Consider the following 21,235-nt stretch of genomic DNA (forward strand, 5'->3'; position numbering starts at 1 on the left):
TGGATGGATTGGTGGATGGATGGATGGATGGATGGATAGGTGGATGGATGGATGGATGGATGGATAGGTGGATGGATGGATGGATGGATGGATAGATAGGTGGATGGATGGATAGATAGATAGATGGATGGATGGATAGGTGAATGGATGGATGGATGGATAGATGGATTTATAGTTAGTTCAATGGATAGAGGATAGATGGAACAATAGAGATGGATGGATGGATGGATGGATGGATGGATGGATGGATGGATGGATGGATGGATGGATGGATATATAGTTAGTTCGATGGATAGAGGATAGATGGAACAATAGATATGGATGGATGGATGGATGGATGGATGGGTGGATAGATGGATTTATAGTTAGTTCGATGGATAGAGGATAGATGGAACAATAGATATGGATTGATAGTTAGATAAATAGTTGCATAATTAGATGTTTAGAAGATAGACAGACAGGCAGACAGACAGGCAGACAGACAGACAGACAGGCAGATAGACAGACAGGCAGATAGACAGACAGACAGGCAGACAGACAGACAGGCAGGCAGATAGACAGACAGGCAGATAGACAGACAGACAGACAGACAGACAGACAGACAGGCAGATAGACAGACAGGCAGATAGACAGACAGGCAGATAGACAGACAGGCAGACAGGCAGACAGACAGGCAGACAGACAGACAGACAGACAGACAGACAGACAGACAGACAGGCAGATAGACAGGCAGATAGACAGACAGACAGACAGACAGACAGACAGGCAGACAGACAGAAAGACAGACAGACAGACAGACAGACAGGCAGATAGACAGGCAGATAGACAGGCAGATAGACAGACAGACAGACAGGCAGACAGACAGACAGACAGATAGATAGATAGATAGATAGATAGATAGATAGATAGATAGATAGATAGATAGATAGATAGATAGATAGATAGATAGATAGATAGATAGATAGATAGATAGATAGATAGATAGAACGATAGATAGAACGATGGATGGATAGAAAAGCTCAACAGAACGGTGTACAGTGACTGGAGCTCTGCATGAACACTCTGGCAGAGGAAGAAAAGAGAGAACCAGTTTCTGACCGCAGCAGCTCTTTATTATCTCTCCTCCCTGTGTTTGTTTTCAAGGCCGTTCGATCGGGGTATTTTTAGCCGTCTGTCTGTGGTCGAGATGACACTGGAATGTCGTTCTGTGCCACTACAAAGCCGTAGAAGGGACGTCTCATCCCAGCCCGGTTTGCGGTTTAGACAGACGCTCCGGGCGGCTCGGACTATTGTCAATAATCTGTTTGTGTGTGCCACCGTCTTTTCAAAGAGCCAAATGAAGATGTGTCTTTTGGGGTCAGAACCGATGTTGCTTTTAGACTTCTGCCCCTTTGTGAGATGATAAAAATACCTAGCGGAGATGATAGACTGTGTTGGCCGGGCTCTTGATGGTAAACAGAGCTGGCGTTCGCTGGCCGGAGATAATGATTAGCTTTATGCCAGGCTCCAGAAGGAGGATTGATGAGGACTCTTTTAGAGAGGAGGTTTGTGGGATTGCAGAGGCCATTATTTAAAGGGTTAGTTCACCCAAAAATGAAAATTCTGTCATTAATTACTTACCCTCATGTCGTTCGACACCCGTCAGACCTCCGTTCATCTTCAGACACAAATGAAGATATTTTAGTGTAAATCTGATGGCTCTGAAAGGCCTCCATTGGCTCAACTTTACACTCTCAAGACCCTTAAAAGGCACTAAAGACGTCGTTACAAAGTCCATCTCACTACAGTGGTTCTACAATAACTTTATGAATCGGCGAGAATAGTTTTTGTGCGCAAAAAAACCCTAAATAACGACTTATATAGTGATGACGATTTCAAAACACGGCCTCATGAAGCTTTTTGAATCAGTGAGTCGATTCATGATTCGGATCGTGTGTCAAACCGCCAAACTGCTGAATCGACTCACTGATTCATAACGCTTGGAAGCTTCATGATGCCGTGTTTTGAAATCGTCATCACTATACAAGTCATTATTTAGGGTTTTTTTGCGCACAAAAACTATTCTCGCCGATTCATAAAGTTATTGTAGAACCACTGTAGTGAGATGGACTTTGTAACGACGTCTTTAGTGTCTTTTAAGGGTCTTGAGAGTGAACCGTGCATTGAGCCAATGGAGGCCTTTCAGAGCCATCAGATTTACACTAAAATATCTTCATTTGTGTCTGAAGATGAACGGAGGTCTGACGGGTGTCCAACAACATGAGGGTCAGTAATTAATGACAGAATTTTCATTTTTGGGTGAACTAACCCTTTAACCCTTTCATTCTGTACTGTAGGGTTCTCCTGCACTTCTCTGTTTTTCTCACTCGGCTTTTGATTGACACACACCAGCCCTTCTGCACGGATGACATCAGCGTCTCTCTGCTGATGTGCCAGCTGCTGATGTCACGCTCCTCGGTTTCACGTTGGGATTTCCGCTCGGTTGAGTGGGATGAAGGGACGGGTGACGGCCAGCCAGTGAGTCCCACGGGAATCTTCCCACTGCTGGAGGTTTATTCTGGGAAGGGTCCCAGTTTGCATACTTTCATCACAGGACATACTATCATACTTTTACACCGATCAGGCATAGGGTTGGGTACCGAACTCTGTACTTTTAAGGGCACCGACCGAATTACGTCGATACTACCGAGTACCGATTCACATTAAATCAATCGGTACCAGATTTCGGTACCTGAGAACACATATTGTGATATAGACGAGTGTCTGTAAATATTAAACCGCGAAAATACTATTTAAATACGAATCATGCGTGTCTCTGTGCGAATGAATGCCATAGACGTGCGCTTTACAGTCTAAGGGTTTACCTCACACACACACACACACACACACACTCAGAATCGCGCGTGATGGTCGCATGTTTCCATCTCTGCCTCTCATATGAGGACATGAGCATCATCTCCAGAGCCACTGAGAGTCACTTCATGAGCATTTTACCGTTTCATTTGAGAAAAACGACCGTCATATCATAAACACACAGAAACACAAATTCACGGCAACCCGTCAAAATAAAAGTTCGGCTAACTTGACAAATAAATTACTGCACTGTAAAAAAAAAAGTTGAGAAAACGTAAAAGTTTAAGGCAACCAGCTGCAGAACATTTTTGAGTTTTCTCAACTTACGGTCAATTAGTTGTACAAACTTTTTCCATGTTAAATAGTTGAATAAACTTTAAAAGCTGAATTTGTCATACAAAACATAAGTTGGATTTTTTTACAATGTGTTGTACAGTAGAATTTAGATAATTCTCAATGTAATAATAATACTTACACTAATGTAATAATAATAAATTATCAAAACTTTATTTTTTGTAAGTTTTTTTTTTTTATAAATTAAAAATGTTCTTTTAATTGTAACCATATCAAGCTCAGTGGTGCAGCACTTTGTTTGACAAAAAAAAGTTTAAAAGATAAATTAAATGTTTTATGTCTTCATTTGATTACCAGAAAATACATAACACATAATTTGTGGGAAATATTTTCATAGAAATGAAATTAAGAAGAAAATATAAGTTTTTATGAATTAAATTAAGTACCTAGTAGCCTACTATTTACTAGTAAATATTACAGTAATCAAACATCACAGTCAATAGCAGGCAGAGAGCAGGGCAGCTCTGCTATAATGTCAATAACACTTTTATTAATTACTTACAGGTTCTTTAGTTATTTATGTAAACATCCTAAAAGTACCGAAAAAAGGTACCGTTGGGTACCGGTACCAAATTTCAGGTACCGGTACCGGTTAAAATGTGAACGGTACCTAACCCCAATCAGGCATAACATTATGACCACCTTCCTAATACTGTGTTGGTCCCCCTTTTGCCTCCAAAACAGGTCGAGTCATGGACTCCACTAGACCCCTGAAGGTGTGCCGCCCCATACACAACAAACTGAGATGCTCTGTGTATTCTGACGCCTTTCTATCAGAACCAGCATTAACTTCTTGAGCAATTTGGGCTACAGAAGCTCGTCTGTTTGATCGGACCACACGGGCCAGCCTTCGCTCAACTCATTTTATTTTTAAAGCACTTTCAAAGCCATTAAAATGGACCAAAGTGCTGTCCATAAGTAGCCTGACTTTGTCATGAGTCTGATGCTGCTCCGTTGGGCTGTGATTATGGGGCGTGTTTCAACCGAACCAGGAAAGACCTCAATTGGATAGACCTACAACCAATCAGGTTGGAAGCGTTATGAATCAGTGAGTCGAATCATGATTCAGATCTGAAATTTGGCGATTCAAACTGCTGATTCGACTCACTGATTCATAACGCTTCGAAGCTTCATGATGCCGTGTTTTGAAATCGTCATCACTATATAAGTCGTTATTTTGGGTTTTTTTGCGCACAAAAACTATTCTCGTCACTCCATAAAGTTATTGTAGAGCCGCTGTAGTGAGATGGACTTTGTAATGACGTCTTTAGTGTCTTTTAAGGGTCTTGAGAGTGAACCGTGCATTGAGCCAATGGAGGCCTTTCTGAGCCATCAGATTTACACTAAAATATCTTCATTTGTGTCTGAAGATGAACGGAGGTCTGACGGGTGTCGAACGACATGAGGATAAGGAATTAATGACAGAATTTTCATTTTTGGGTGAACTAACACTTTAAGGGGTTAAAAAGCGCTCACACAGATCCTTAGACGGGGTAGGGAACAAATTAATAGACGGAATCAGTACCTTATCTATAGTTGAAAACAACACCCTTGGGTTATTTGCCCATGACCCTGTGGCCGGTTCTCCACTTTTGATAGAGACTGACCACTGCAGACCTACAAGAGCTGCAGTTTTGGAGATGCTCTGATCTATAGCCGTCACAATCTGGCCCTTGTCAAACTCGCTCAAATCATTACTCTTGCCCATTTCTCCTGCTTCTGACACATCAACTCTGAGGATGAAATGTTCACTTGCTGCCTAATATATCCCACCCACTAACAGCTGATGAAGAGATCATCTGTGTTATTCACCTGTCGGTGATCGGTGTGTATACAATACATATTTTACATAAAATAGGTAGCTGTGCTTTCCCGTTACTGTCAACACTGCATGAACTTTGTTTTGAAGTTTGAGTTCCAGATGAATTGAGGTATGTTTGTGCTTTTCTCTTGTGCTCTGGTGTGCTGGGACGGCTGTGGGAGACGCTGGGTCTTCAGGGTTACATGTATTTGTTTACTGACCGTTGCAAAAAGGGATTTGCTGTGAGACAACAGCTACAGTTGTGCATATAGTGAATATGCTAAAAATGTTTCAACACTCTCTCTCTGTCATCAATGTGCCTTTTGGTCTTCATTGATAAGTGAACTATTAGTCAAATGTGCGCCCACATGCCATGAACAGGAAGTTGGCTCTTGGACATCAAAGAGCCGCTGGATGCTGAAGTTTGTGCTGTGTGTGTGTCATTTGAATGCGATGCTGGTGCTTTCCATTTGGAAAAGTGACTTCATTCGAGTCCATTGAGTTTATCAGGAGAGTGGTTACTTATACCGTAATAATTGGACTTTAAATGTGTCTAAATGTACATTTATGCATTTGGCAGATGCTAAAAAAAAGGTTATTTTTTGTATCGGTGCTTGCATTCCCTGGGAATCAAACCCAAGACCTGGCATTGCTAGTGCCATGATCGACTGTTTGAGGAAAATAGTATTCTGTAAAATTCCAATTCAATTAATTGAAATGATAATTATTGATTTCAAGAGGATGCCGAGATCGCAGTGGGTAATGTTTGTCTGTGTTTCTCTACAGTCTCACCCGTTGTCTCTGTGTAACACCAGTGAAGATGAGCGTCAGGAAGACGATTTCATCAGCATCGTCAAGCTCGAGAGTCCGGAGAGCAAAGTGCCACAGTGCCAACCGCTGCTGGATAAAGTAAGGCCGATGGGAAAACACACACACACTTGATGAGTTGGTAATTTCACTTGTTTTTCCAGGTTTCATGAAAGCAGAAAGAGTCATAATGTTGTTTTCCGTGTTCACGGGCTGTTTAAATCCTGTACTGTATATGTAAATGAGCTCTGTTGTGATTGGCTGTGTGACAGTTTTAGTTAACACTGATGTTAATGAGCTTTTCAACCACACAGTATCGTTATTTCTGCCACATTCGTTCAAATTATCACAGAAGTATTAACATAGAGTAAATCACCTTTTGAAAGTAACTTGACGGTTTAAATAAAGATTGTGTCAATTACGTTGTTACACAAGTAGGTGGCGATAAGTGACTGTCAAATGTATTTGTCATTGAATCATTCTTTCAAAAGATTCATTAAAAAACGCTGATTCATCCAGTAATGAGACAAGTGAAGTCTTTATGAGTGAGTCATTGAATCATTAATTCAAGAGATTTGTTCAAAAACGCTGATTCATCCAGTAATGAGACAAGTGAAGTCTTTATGAGTGAGTCATTGAATCATTAATTCAAGAGATTTGTTCAAAAACGCTGATTCATCCAGTAATGAGACAAGTGAAGTCTTTATGAGTGAGTCATTGAATCATTAATTCAAGAGATTTGTTCAAAAACGCTGATTCATCCAGTAATGAAACGAGTGAAGTTTTAATGAGTGAATCATTGAATAATTCATTCAAGAGATTCTTTCAAAAACACTGCTTCATCCAGTAATGAAATGAGTGAAGACTTTATGAGCGAGTCATTGAATCATTTACTCAAGAGATTTGTTCAAAAACGCTGATTCATCCAGTAATGAAGCAAGTGAAGCATTCATGAGCGAGTCATTGAATCATTAACTCAAGAGATTCGTTCAAAAACGCTGATTCATCCAGTAATTAAGCAAGTGAAGCATGAGTGAGTGAGTCATTGAATCATTAACTCAAGAGATTTGTCCAAAAACGCTGATTCATCCACTAATGAAACAAGTGAAGTCTTTATGAGTGAGTCATTGAATCATTTATTCAAGAGATTTGTTCAAAAACACTGCTTCATTCAGGAATGAAACGAGTGAAGTCTTTATGAGTGAGTCATTGAATCATTAATTCAAGAGATTCATTCAAAAACGCTGATTCGTCCAGTAATGAAACAAGTGAAGTCTTTATGAGTGAGTCATTGAATCATTCATTCAAGAGATGCGTTCAAAAACGTTGATTCATCCAGTAATGAAACAAGTGAAGTCTTTATGAGTGAGTCATTGAATCATTCATTCAAGAGATTCATTCAAAAACGCTGATTCGTCCAGTAATGAAACAAGTGAAGTCTTTATGAGTGAGTCATTGAATCATTCATTCAAGAGATTCGTTCAAATACGCTGATTCGTCCAGTAATGAAACGAGTGAAGACTTTATGAGTGAGTCATTCATTCAAGAGATATGTTCAAAAACACTGATTCATTCTGTAATGGAGTGAGTCATTGAATCATTCATTCAAGAGATACGTTCAAAAACACTGATTCATCCAGTAATGAAACAAGTGAAGTCTTTATGAGTGAGTCATTGAATCATTCATTCAAGAGATTCGTTCAAATACGCTGATTCGTCCAGTAATGAAACGAGTGAAGACTTTATGAGTGAGTCATTGAATCATTCATTCAGGAGATTTGTTCAAAAACACTGATTCATCCAGTAATGGAGTGAGTCATTGAATCATTCATTCAAGAGATACGTTCAAAAACACTGATTCATCCAGTAATGAAACAAGTGAAGTCTTTATGAGTGAGTCATTGAATCATTCATTCAGGAGATTTGTTCAAAAACGCTGATTCGTCCAGTGATGAATTGAGTGAAGACTTTGAGTGAGTAACTGAATCATTAACTCAACCCAATTGGAAAAAAAGCTCTAGTAAATAACGTAATTTTGTTTAGTTGTCTATTCTATAATCGTGGTCGAATCGTGATCTCTATTTTTAAAAAAGTGATTCTCAATTTATCCAGAATTGTGCAGATCTACAACTTAGTTACGAAACTCTAAGCACTTTGTTATTGCAAAAGTTAAGTATTTATCAGTTTACACTGTTTGCGGGCTGCAGGCGTGTTTCTGACTGGTTTTGTGAGTGGTCTGGATGGAGCTTTGTGGTGTGAAGTTGTGAGCCTGTGAAATGGGCCAGAGGGTTAGCATCATTCCCGTGTGCCAGGCAGATTGTTGGCACACACAGAGACTCGTGTACTCGGGGCACAGGCGTTGTTAATGGAGCTAATATTAGCTGGACGTCTTCACAGCGGGCCTGAGATGAAAAGAGTGAGTTCATCATGAGTCTGTGAAAGCAGGGAAGGTGCAGGACTCATCAGCAGGAGGGACGGGGGATTGGACGGCATCTTTGGGCCGTTTCCATGGGACTCTGGGACACTGGGACACTGGGATTCTGGGACACTGGGACTCTGGGATTCTGGGACACTGGGACACTGGGACTCTGGGATTCTGGGACACTGGGACACTGGGACACTGGGATTCTGGGACACTGGGACTCTGGGATTCTGGGACACTGGGACTCTGGGACTCTGGGATTCTGGGACACTGGGACTCTGGGACTCTGGGATTCTGGGACACTGGGACTCTGGGACTCTGGGATTCTGGGACTCTGGGATTCTGGGACACTGGGACACTGGGACTCTGGGATTCTGGGATTCTGGGACTCTGGGATTCTGGGACACTGGGACTCTGGGATTCTGGGACACTGGGACTCTGGGACTCTGGGATTCTGGGACACTGGGACTCTGGGACTCTGGGACTCTGGGACTCTGGGACTCTGGGATTCTGGGACACTGGGATTCTGGGACACTGGGACTCTGGGACTCTGGGATTCTGGGACTCTGGGACTCTGGGACTCTGGGATTCTGGGACACTGGGACTCTGGGATTCTGGGACTCTGGGACTCTGGGATTCTGGGACACTGGGACACTGGGACTCTGGGACACTGGGATTCTGGGACTCTGGGATTCTGGGACACTGGGACTCTGGGACTCTGGGACTCTGGGACTCTGGGATTCTGGGACTCTGGGACTCTGGGATTCTGGGACTCTGGGATTCTGGGACTCTGGGATTCTGGGACTCTGGGACTCTGGGATTCTGGGACTCTGGGACACTGGGACTCTGGGACACTGGGATTCTGGGACACTGGGACTCTGGGACACTGGGACTCTGGGACTCTGGGATTCTGGGACACTGGGATTCTGGGACACTGGGACTCTGGGACACTGGGATTCTGGGATTCTGGGACACTGGGACTCTGGGACTCTGGGACTCTGGGACACTGGGACTCTGGGACACTGGGACACTGGGACTCTGGGACTCTGGGATTCTGGGACTCTGGGATTCTGGGACACTGGGACTCTGGGACACTGGGACTCTGGGACACTGGGACTCTGGGACTCTGGGATTCTGGGACACTGGGACACTGGGACTCTGGGATTCTGGGACACTGGGACACTGGGACACTGGGACACTGGGATTCTGGGACACTGGGATTTTGGGACACTGGGACTCTGGGACACTGGGATTCTGGGACACTGGGACTCTGGGACTCTGGGATTCTGGCGCTGGACATGAGAGGCGTCAGATGTGACTGTCACATACAGAACACACCAGAGCTCCTGTTCCACACTCTCACCGCTTCACACTGAACTATCTGTCTGTCTATCTATCTATCTATCTATCTATCTATCTATCTATCTATCTATCTATCTATCTATCTATCTATCTATCTATCTATCTATCTATCTATCTATCTATCTATCTATCTGTCTGTCTGTCTGTCTGTCTGTCTGTCTGTCTGTCTGTCTGTCTGTCTGTCTGTCTGTCTATACATCATTCTGTTGTTCCATTCATCCATCCATTTTTCTATTGTTCCATCCATCCATCCATTCTTCTATCGTTCCATCCATCTATCCATCATTCTATTGTTCCATCCATCATTCTATAATTCCGTCCATCCACCATTCTATCATTCCATCTGTCCATCCATCGTTCTATTGTTCCATCCATCCATTGTTCTATTGTCAAGTCAAGTCAACTTTATTTATATAGCGCTTTTAACAATGTAGATTGTTTCAAAGCAGCTTTACAGTGTTAAACAGGAAAATAATGCAGCATAATTTTATTCAGCTGTATAGCCATTCTGGAGAAAACGCTGATGTCATCAGTTCATTTCAATTATCATACAGTGACAATGTGGGCTTTAGATCAATAATTCGATCAGTAATTTAGTTTAAATGGTTAATTTAGTTTATTATTTAGATTTATTTCGATGTTTAGTTGAAAATGTAGTGTCCCCAACTGAGCACGCCAAGCCAAAGGCAACAGTGGCAAGGAAACCAAAACCCCATCAGGAGCAGAATGGAGGAAAATAAACCTTGGAGAAACCAGGCTCAGTCGGGGGGGCAGTTCTCCTCTGGCCAATTAACAAACAGCGTATGATTATTATTCTGGCAGCTTTCCATCTGTCCCATCCATCCATCCATCCGTCGTTCTATTGTTCCATCCATCCATTGTTCTATTGTCCCATCCATCTATCATCCATCGCTCTATTGTTCCATCCATCGTTCTATTGTTCCATCCATCCATCCACCAATCTATTGTTCCATCCATCCATCGTTCTATTGTTCCATCCATCATTCTATAATTCCGTCCATCCACCATTCTATCATTCCATCTGTCCATCCATCTATCCATTGTTCTATTGTCCCATCCATCCATCCATCGTTCTATTGTTCCATCCATCATTCTATCGTTCTTTTGTCCCATCTATCTATCCATCCATCATTCTATTGTTCCATCCATCCATCCATTGTTCTATTGTCCCATCCATCTATCATCCATCGTTCCATCCATCCATCCATCCATCCATCCATCCATCCATCCATCTATCTATTGTGCCATGCATCCATCCATCCATCTATTGTTCCATCCATCCATCGTTCTATTGTTCCATCCATCATTCTATAATTCCGTCCATCCACTATTCTATCGTTCCATCTGTCCATCCATCTATCCATTGTTCTGTTGTTCCATCCATCCATTGTTCTATTGTTTCATCCATCATTCTATCATTCTGTCCATCCATTATTCTATCATTCCATATGTCCATCCATCCATTGTTCTGCTGTTCCATCCATCCATCCATTGTTCTTTTGTTCCATCCGTCCGTCCGTCCATCCATCCATTATTCTATCGTTACATCCATTGTTCTATTGTTCCATCCGTCCATCCATCCATTGTTCTATTGTTCCATCCGTCCATCCATCCATTGTTCTATTGTTCCATCCGTCCATCCATCCATTGTTCTATTGTTTCATCTGTCTGTCCATCCATTGTTTCATCTGTCCGTCCATCCATTGTTCCATTGTTTCATCTGTCAGTCCATCCATTGTTCCATTGTTTCATCTGTCCGTCCATCCATCCATCCATCCATTGTTCTATTGTTCCATCCATCCATTATTCAATTGTTCCATCCATCTGTCCATCCATCCATACATTGTTCTATTGCTCCATCCATCCGTCCATCCATCCATTATTCAATCGTTACATCCATCCATCGGCCCATCCATCCATCCATCATTCAATTGTTCCATCCATCCATCCATCCATCCATCCACCCCTCTTCTGAATGGAGCACAACTTCGGTGTCAACATAGGCCGCATGTTAATCTATATAGAGCTAATATCTACATTCTTTATTGAACCGAACCTCTGTTACAATCTGTCCTGTGATTGGCTTCTCCAGTAAGGATAGATCATGTGATGCTGCCCGATCCAGGTTTGGCAGTGCGGCTGTGATGTCTGGAAATGTTGCCTAGGTAGGCAGCTCACTAGGTTTAGAGGAGAGCTGAAGAGATTTCCAGGGTTTAATTCGGTGCTGCATGTGGCCGCCACACCCTGAGCATCACGCCGTCTGGACCAATCAACACTCAGCCAGACAGTCTCAAGCTAATCAGAGTTAATAACCTGTCTCACTCTCAGGCCAACCGCACACAGGCCCTCTTCATTCTCTGCCTGTTTATGTCTTTCCCTTGGTAACAACATTCGTCCCGATGGATTACTGCTGTGGATCCAACTTTGTTTAGTGAACATCTGAAGGACTTTAATGGAAACAAAACGTTCTATTACAGTCGCTCTGGATTGTCTGTGAGTGTATAAATACACATAAGACCGGCTAAATTGAGGGGTTTTGGTTGTCTGATGGTTGTGATGTTTAGTTTTTGTGTACGCTCGCAGAACACACATCATTTCACTGTTTACATCAGAGTGTGTTTCCCAACAGCGCAGCTCGCTGAGAGACTGCCACGGTTCTCATTTAGTCATTTTAGATTTAGCCATTCTTATTAGTTATGTCTATACAGTTTCTAAACATTTTTAATTAACTTTTATTTATTTTAGTACATTATATGAGAAATGTAGGAAAAATATTTTCAAGTAACACATTTTTTTATGATTTTAGTCGTTTAGTTGTGTATTTTGCCATTCTCATTAAGTTTTTTTTATACTTTTTTTAGATTTTATTTCAGTTTTTGTTTGTTATTTTACTACATAATGAGGAATATTATCTTGGCCACTAGATGAATATGTGTGTGTGTGTGTGTGTGTGTGTGTGTGTGTGTGTGTGTGTGTGTGTGTGTGTGTGTGTGTGTGTGTGTGTGTGTGTGTGTGTGTGTGTGTGTGTGTGTGTGTGTGTGTGTGTGTGTGTGTGTTAGGGCTGCACGATTAATCGAAATCGAACCACAATCGTGATTTGGTTTATGTGCGATTATGAAAAAGCAAAGGCTGTGATTTTAACGAAATAAATAAATGCCCAGTGTCAGTGAAGAGCTGATCTGAGTTGTGTATTTAAGTTTTTTTTTAAACATTTGTTTAGATTTTATTTCAGTTTTGTTTGTTATTTTACTACATAATGAGGAATATTATCTTGGCAATTTTGAATATGTGTGTGTGTGTGTGTGTGTGTGTGTGTGTGTGTGTGTGTGTGTGTGTGTGTGTGTGTGTGTGTGTGTGTGTGTGTGTGTGTGTGTGTGTGTGTGTGTGTGTGTGTGTGTGTGTGTGTGTGTGTGTGTGTGTGTGTGTGTGTGTGTGTGTGTGTGTGTGTGTGTGTGTGTGTGTGTGTGTGTGTGTGTGTGTGTGTGTGTGTGTGTGTGTGTGTGTGTGTGTGTGTGTGTTAGGGCTGCACGATTAATCGAAATCGAACCGCAATCGCGATTTGGGTTATGTGCGATTATGGAAGCGCAAAGCCTAAAATACATTTTCTGTAAAATATTATTATTATTATTATTATTATTATTATTATTAAATGCTATTTAAAAAAATTTAAGAAAATGTTATTGTAATAGTAATATTTCTTATTTTTATTTAGCAATGATAATAATCATAATAATAATTATTAGCCATATTAATATATAAACACAAAATGTTATATACACACTTTTCATTTGTAAAAAAATAAATAATAATAATAATTATTATTAATAATAATCGCATTTTAAATCGCAATCGCAATTTTAACCAGAATAATCGCAATTAGATATTTTCCCCAAATCGTGCAGCCCTAGTGTGTGTGTGTTTGTGTGTGTGTGTGTAAAATGTTAACTGAAATCATTGAAATGAATTTTTTTTATATATATAAATCATAGCAGTAATTGTTATATTTAATTTCAGTTAACATTTATTATAACATTATAGATGTTAAAAAAATGTGTTTTAGTCATTTTTATTAGTTTTATGTATTGAATATGTCTAATATAATGAAAAAAAATTATTTCAGTTTTATTCAGTTTAGTTTACATTACATGAAAATGAGAAATGTAGGATATATATCTGATATATCTATATATATATCTATATATATATATATATATATATCTCTGCGTCTGTGTGGATGACGGGCGCCGCGCCTGGCTCTTGTAGTCTCTGCAGACACGAAAGCATAAACCGTCACTTCATGACAATTTACCGATTAAGATCAGATTTTGCAGGTAAAATTACAATAATAAGCTGACTTGACTTGGACTTGACTTGACCTACTACAGGACTTGACTTGACTTGACTTGACATAGCCTGTGACTTGACTTGACTTGACTTGCCCAAGAAAAAAATACTTGGGACTTGCTTGAGACTTGAAGGTTCAGACTTGAGACTTACTTGAGACTTGCACATGTGTGACTTGGTCCCATCTCTGATATATATTCAGTTGACCATTTATTTTATTTAATATATATATATATATATATATATATATATATATATATATATATATATATATATATATATATATATATATATATATATATATATATATATATATATATATATATATATATATATATATATATATAAACTGTAATAATTGTTATTATTTATATATATATATATATATATATATTCAGTTGAACTTTTATTTAATATATATATATATATATATATATATATATATATATATATATATATATATATATATATATATATATATATATCACTGTAATAATTGTTATTATTTATATTTATATATATTCAGTTGAACATTTATTTTATTTAAAAAATAAATAAATATATATATATATATTTATATATATATATTTATATGTGTGTATGTATATAAAATAAATGTTAATTTGGAGTAAGTTTAACATTTTTTAGTTCGTCATTTTTATTAGTTTTATTTTTTGAATGTCTAATGTTTAATAATGTTTATTTCAGTTTTATTCATTTTAGTTTACATTTCATGAAAAATATATATTTTTTTAAATTGACATTTTATTTTTAAATAACACATTTTGAAAGGTTTGGCTTTGAGTGATTGAGTGGTGTATTTCGCCGTTTTGCATGAGTTTTATTTTCAGATGTTATAGCTGTTGGTTGACTGTAATCAGTGCACATTGAGCTCTCAGGACTGAGATCTTCCATCTTCCTTAATTTGCATCTCAGATCAATCACATGCAAATGCTCCGTCATGGAGTGTGTGGGCAGTTTCCCCTTTACCGGCGAGCAGGCGCTTCATGTCGGGGCTTTAGTGTAAGGGCTGTTCTGGCACCAGTGGCTCAGGGACTTCATCCTGGTTTCACCGTCCCTTTCAGAAAGCGTCCCAGTCTGGACTAGTCCAGCGATGCTTGTCTTGGTATGAAAAGAGTTCCAAATATTTACCCCAAACTCCTCATAGTCTCCCACACAATCCAAACATCCCGGCCTGGAAGGGCCACGGCAAACCATCAAAGGCAGAAGCCTCGGATTCCAGCTCATTGTGATCACGAACGCTCCCAAAAGACGTGGTGACTTTATATTTGCTCAATGCTTAATCCACAAAGCGCTGTTTTCATTTCCAATGAAAGGAGCGAGTGTTCCTCTGTGTGGTTTTGTGGGAACGTGAGTCAGAGCGAGCAGGAAGAGACATGCTGGACTCCTCAGTCTCAGATACAGCCTCTCATTCACTGCTGCGGCACACAGATCATCCTGTTTGCTTTGGAGAGATGGAGACGTGAGAGTGTGTGTGTGTGTGTGAGTGTGTGTGGACATGCAGGAGCGTTTGATGATGATGATGATGATGTTATTGATGTCGTCTGGGAATAAGGAAATGTTTTGCAGGAAGTTCATGCTGCTTCTTTATATACAATGAAACCTGACAGTGAGATCGATATTATGACAACGCTGAAATATTTCATAGTGATATATAACATTTGTTTATTTATTTTATCATTTCAGAAGTTGCGTTCTTCTGCAGAAACAGTAGTTATTGATTATTTAAATATATTCATAATTTATTCATTTAATATGCAGATTTTTTTTGGTATTTCTGCTATAAATATGACAACGCTGCTTGTTTTTTGTTTTGTTTTTTTTATATATTTTTTGTTTATATATAAAATTAATTAACCACAATTTATTTTATAATTCCAGAAGTTATGTTCTTCAGCAAAAACAGAAGTTATTGATTATTTAAATATATTCATAATTTATTCATTTAAATATTATTTAGCATTTTAATTAGAATGGACAGAAATATGCAGATCAATATTTTTGGTATTTCTGCTATAAATATGACAAAGCTGCTTGTTTTTTTATAAATATTTTTAGTGATATATATAACATTTATTTATTTATTTTATAATTCCAGAAGTTATGTTCTTCAGCAAAAACAGAAGTTATTGATTATTTAAATATATTCATAATTTATTCATTTAATATGCAGATTTTTTGGGGTATTTCTGCTATAAATATGACAAAGCTGCTTGTTTTTTTTCTGTTTTTTTTAAATATATTTTTATTGACATATAAAATTAATTAACCACAATTTATTTTATAATTCCAGAAGTTGTGTTCTTCAGCAAAAACAGAAGTTATTGATTATTTAAATATATTCATAATTTATTCATTTAAATATTATTTAGCATTTTAATTAGAATGGACAGAAATATGCAGATCAATATTTTTGGTATTTCTGCTATAAATATGACAACGCTGCTTGTTTTTTTTCTGTTTTTTTTTATATATATTTTTATTGACATATAAAATTAATTAACCACAATTAATTTTATAATTCCAGAAGTTATGTTCTTCAGCAAAAACAGAAGTTATTGATTATTTAAATATATTCATAATTTATTCATTTAAATACTGTTTTAGTTTGCTTTCTGTTTTTGTGTTATTTAGCATTTGAATTAGAATGGACAGAAATATGCAGAAATTTTTGGTATTTCTGCTTATGACAACGCTGCTTGTTTTTTTTATAAATATTTTTAGTGATATATATAACATTTATTTATTTATTTTATAATTTCAGAAGTTATGTTCTTCAGCAGAAACAGTTGCTATTGATTATTTAAATATATTCATAATTTATTCATTTAATATGCAGATTTTTTTTGGTATTTCTGCTATAAATATGACAAAGCTGCTTGTTTTTTTTCTGTTTTTTTTTTATATATTTTTATTGACATATAAAATTAATTAACCACAATTTATTTTATAATTCCAGAAGTTGTGTTCTTCAGCAAAAACAGAAGTTATTGATTATTTAAATATATTCATAATTTATTCATTTAAATATTATTTAGCATTTTAATTAGAATGGACAGAAATATGCAGATCAATATTTTTGGTATTTCTGCTATAAATATGACAAAGCTGCTTGTTTTTTTTCTGTTTTTTTTTTTATATATTTTTATTGACATATAAAATTAATTAACCACAATTTATTTTATAATTCCAGAAGTTGTGTTCTTCAGCAAAAACAGAAGTTATTGATTATTTAAATATATTCATAATTTATTAATTTAAATACTGTTTTAGTTCATATCCTGTTTTTGTGTTATTTAAGCATTTTAGTTAAAAAAGGACCGAAATATGCAGATATTTTTGGTATTTCTGCTATAAATATGACAAAGTTGCTTGTTTTTTTATAAATATTTTTAGTGATACATATAACATTTATTTATTTATTTTATAATCCCAGAAGTTATGTTCTTCTGCAGAAACAGTAGTTATTGATTATTTAAATATATTCATAATTTATTCATTTAAATACTGTTTTAGTTTGCTTTCTGTTTTTGTGTTATTTAGCATTTGAATTAGAATGGACAGAAATATGCAGAAATTTTTGGTATTTCTGCTATAAATATGACAACGCTGCTTGTTTTTTTTATAAATATTTTTAGTGATATATATAACATTTATTTATTTATTTTATAATTTCAGAAGTTATGTTCTTCAGCAGAAACAGTTGCTATTGATTATTTAAATATATTAATAATTTATTGGTTTAAATATTATTTAGCATTTTTATTAGAATGGACTGAAATATGCAGATCAATATTTTGGTATTTCTGCTATAAATATGACAAAGCTGCTTGTTTTTTTTCTGTTTTTTATTTTTTATTTTTTATTGATATATAAAATTAATTAAACACAATTTATTTTATAATTCCAGAAGTTGTGTTCTTCTGCAAAAACAGAAGTTATTGATTATTTAAATATATTCATAATTTATTCATTTAAATATTATTTAACATTTTTATTAGAATGGACAGAAATATGCAGATCAATATTTTTGGAATTTCTGCTATAAATATGACAAAGCTGCTTGTTTTTTTCCCGTTTTTTTTATTTTTTTATATATATATATATATTTTTATTGACATATAAAATTAATTAACCACAATTAATTTTATAATTCCAGAAGTTATGTTCTTCAGCAAAAACAGAAGTTATTGATTATTTAAATATATTCATAATTTATTAATTTAAATACTGTTTTAGTTTGCTTTCTGTTTTTGTGTCATTTAGCATTTGAATTAGAATGGACAGAAATATGCACCAGTGAGAGTGCCCGAGATCACCACCAGAGGGCATCCCACCCTGTACTGTCATTCCATCAAAGACTACATTACCCATAATCCTTTGCCCGGACAATCATTGTTTACACCTGTGTCTGGTTTACCTCATTACCTCTGCCTATATCCATCCTGTTCACCCTGTCATTCACGGAGAGGTTCTGTATGTGTTACTGCATCTCTGAGCGGGTAGCCCTGGTTTCTCAGTCGTATCGGGACTCTCTGCCTGTTTTTGGACTACACTTTTGCCTTGTTTGTTTGTTTGTTTGTTTGTTTGTTTGTTTGTTTGTTTGTTTGTTTGTTTGTTGACCCATTGCCTGTACATTGGATTACGTGTCTGGATTGTCCCTCTAATAAAGCAGCATTTAGATCTCCAACCCAAAGTCTCGGAGCAGTACGTAACACACAATGAGACACAGGTGTAAACAATGAGTGCTGATGAGTCCGGGCAAAGGATTATGGGTAATGTAGTCTTTGATGGAATGACAGTCCGCCTGTCATTTACTCTGGTGGTAATCACGGGCACTCTCACTGGTGGATCGTGACTGACAAAGGTACTTGTTTTTTTTTATTTTTTTTAAAATATTTTTTAGTGATATAAAATTAATCAACCACAATTCATTTTATAATTCCAGAAGTTATGTTCTCGATCCCAGAACTGTACGTTCTTCTGCAAAAACGGTAGTTATTGATGGAAAATTGATTTATAAAATAAAAATGTATTTTTATTGCGTTTTATTTTGATATATTAAAAATTACTTATAAATTTAAATACTATTTTAGCTTGCATCTTAATTTAGTGTGGTTTTGTAGCATTTTAATTTATATTAGTTTAATGTGTTTACACCTTTTATGGATTTTTATAGCATTTTAATTTATTTTAATATATTAAAAACAATGTATTAATTTAAATACATTTTAGCTCATCTCCTTTTTTGTAGGATTTGAATCTATATATTAGTGATTTATTTTAATATATTAATAATTTATTCAAATACTATTTTAGCATCCTGGTTTTGTGTTATTCAGCATTTTAAATTATTTTAATGTTAATAATAATTTATTAATTTAAAGGGCTATATTTATTTGTGATGTATAAAATTAATCAACCACAATTAATTTTATAATTCCAGAAGTTATGTTCTCAATCCCAGAACTGTACGTTCTAGTTATTGAGGGGAAAATTGCATTTTTATAGCATTTAAATTTATTTCAAATTTTTAAAAACAATGTATTAATTTAAATACATTTGACTTAATTTCATGTGTTTTTGTAGGATTTTAATCTAATCTATTTTAATATATTAATAATTTATTCAAATACTATTTTAGCATCCTGTTTTTGTGTTATTTAGCATTTTAATTTATATTCGAGTTAAATTATTTTAATGTTAATAATCATTTATTAATTTAAAGGGCTATATTTATTTGTGATATATAAAATTAATCAACCACAATTAATTTGATAATTCCAGAAGTTATGTTCTCAATCCCAGAACTGTACGTTATAGTTATTGAGGGAAAATTGAGCGTTTACACCATGATTTATTTTATTATTTTTTTTGCATTTTTATAGCATTTTAATTTATTTTAATATATTCAAAACAATGTATTAATTTAAATACATTTGACTTCATTTCATGTGTTTTTTTTGTAGGATTTTAATCTAATCTATTTTAATATATTATTAATTTATTCAAATACTATTTTAGCATCCTGTTTTTGTGTTATTTAGCATTTTAATTTATATTCGAGTTAAATTATTTTAATATAAATAATCTTTTATTAATTTAAAGGGCTATATTTTAAAATGTTCATGTATTAATTGCTTTTTTATTGCTTTTACAGCTCATTACTAAGAACTTATTTGGTGTTTGTCATTTGTTCAGACAATTATAAAAATATATTTTATGAATTGCAATAAAAGTAAATGAACAACGTTTAGAGAATAGTTTGCTTTCACATGAGGAAGCTGGAGTCCAGCTCTTGTTTTGCTGTGTGTGATGTGCGTGTTTGTACATGCGTGTAAACTGTATGTTTGCGTGAGAGCGAACGGGGGGGCAGGAAGTATGTTCAAGAGGGAAATCCTCACACACACACGTGTAAATCTCTCAGTTGGAGTGTGTTTCTCTCAACACCACATGAATGTTATCTGTCTTTTTACTGCCTTTATTCTCTCGCTCCATCTCTCTTTGTGTTGTTTGACACGGGCACTCTAGATGATATAATGCTCTGATATTTCCTTGAGGAAGTGCAGATCCAGCTCCTTTACTTCCAGTAAATCCTCCGCTCCTTTAGCAGCGTTGAAGCTTCTTCCAGATAGAAAAGACACACTTTTGTCCTGCATGAGAGCTGTTTCTTCCTTCTGTTTGCCGTGTTGTTGTCCTTTCAGGGACTCTACAGGGTCATAGAGGTTAAACAGCTTTAGGACGAATAAACACATTTATTGCCAAAAGTATTGGGACGCCCCAATCCCTTCATGGCCACAGGTGTATAAATCAAGCTCTAGGCCTGCAGAGACGCTTCTACACACATTAGTGAGAGAATGAGCCGCTCTCAGGAGCTCCGAGAACTCAAGTGTGATCGGTGGACATCTGTGCAATAAGTCCAAATATATTATACTAAATATTCCACGCTCAACTGTTAGTGGTGTTATAACAAAGTGGAAGCGATTGGGCATGCAGAGGGTCACAGAAGTTGCCAACTTTCTGCAGAGTCAGTAATCATCCGTTTGAATGATTGATTCAATGACTCCCTCATTAAGAGAGTCAAATGCTTCGTTCCTGAATGAATCATCCGTTTGAATTAAACTGTTGAATGAATGATTCTATGACTCACTCATTAAGAGAATCAAATGCTTCGTTCCTGAGTGAATCATCCATTTGAATGAAACGGTTGAATGAATGATTCTATGACTCATTAAGAGAATCAAATGCTT

The 21,235-nt window shown here is 36.5% G+C and overlaps 1 protein-coding gene across 1 annotated transcript in view; it reads left to right on the top strand.

Annotated features, from left to right (window-relative positions):
* Positions 1 to 1,186: 1,186 nt before the first annotated feature.
* rnf43 (ring finger protein 43) overlaps positions 1,187 to 21,235 on the top strand; it is a gene marked incomplete at its 5' end in the record, with an annotated part of 68,342 nt that continues 48,293 nt past the window's right edge. Inside the window, 3 exons of the mRNA XM_079814241.1 lie at positions 1,187 to 1,356; positions 2,337 to 2,517; positions 5,795 to 5,917. Of these exons, the coding sequence (XP_079670367.1) occupies positions 1,187 to 1,356; positions 2,337 to 2,517; positions 5,795 to 5,917 (474 nt within the window). The remainder of the gene's footprint in view (positions 1,357 to 2,336; positions 2,518 to 5,794; positions 5,918 to 21,235) is intronic.

The sequence above is a fragment of the Gobio gobio genome, assembly GCF_949357685.1.
Source record: "Gobio gobio genome assembly, chromosome: 4".
NCBI classification, from domain to species: Eukaryota; Metazoa; Chordata; class Actinopteri; order Cypriniformes; family Gobionidae; genus Gobio; species Gobio gobio.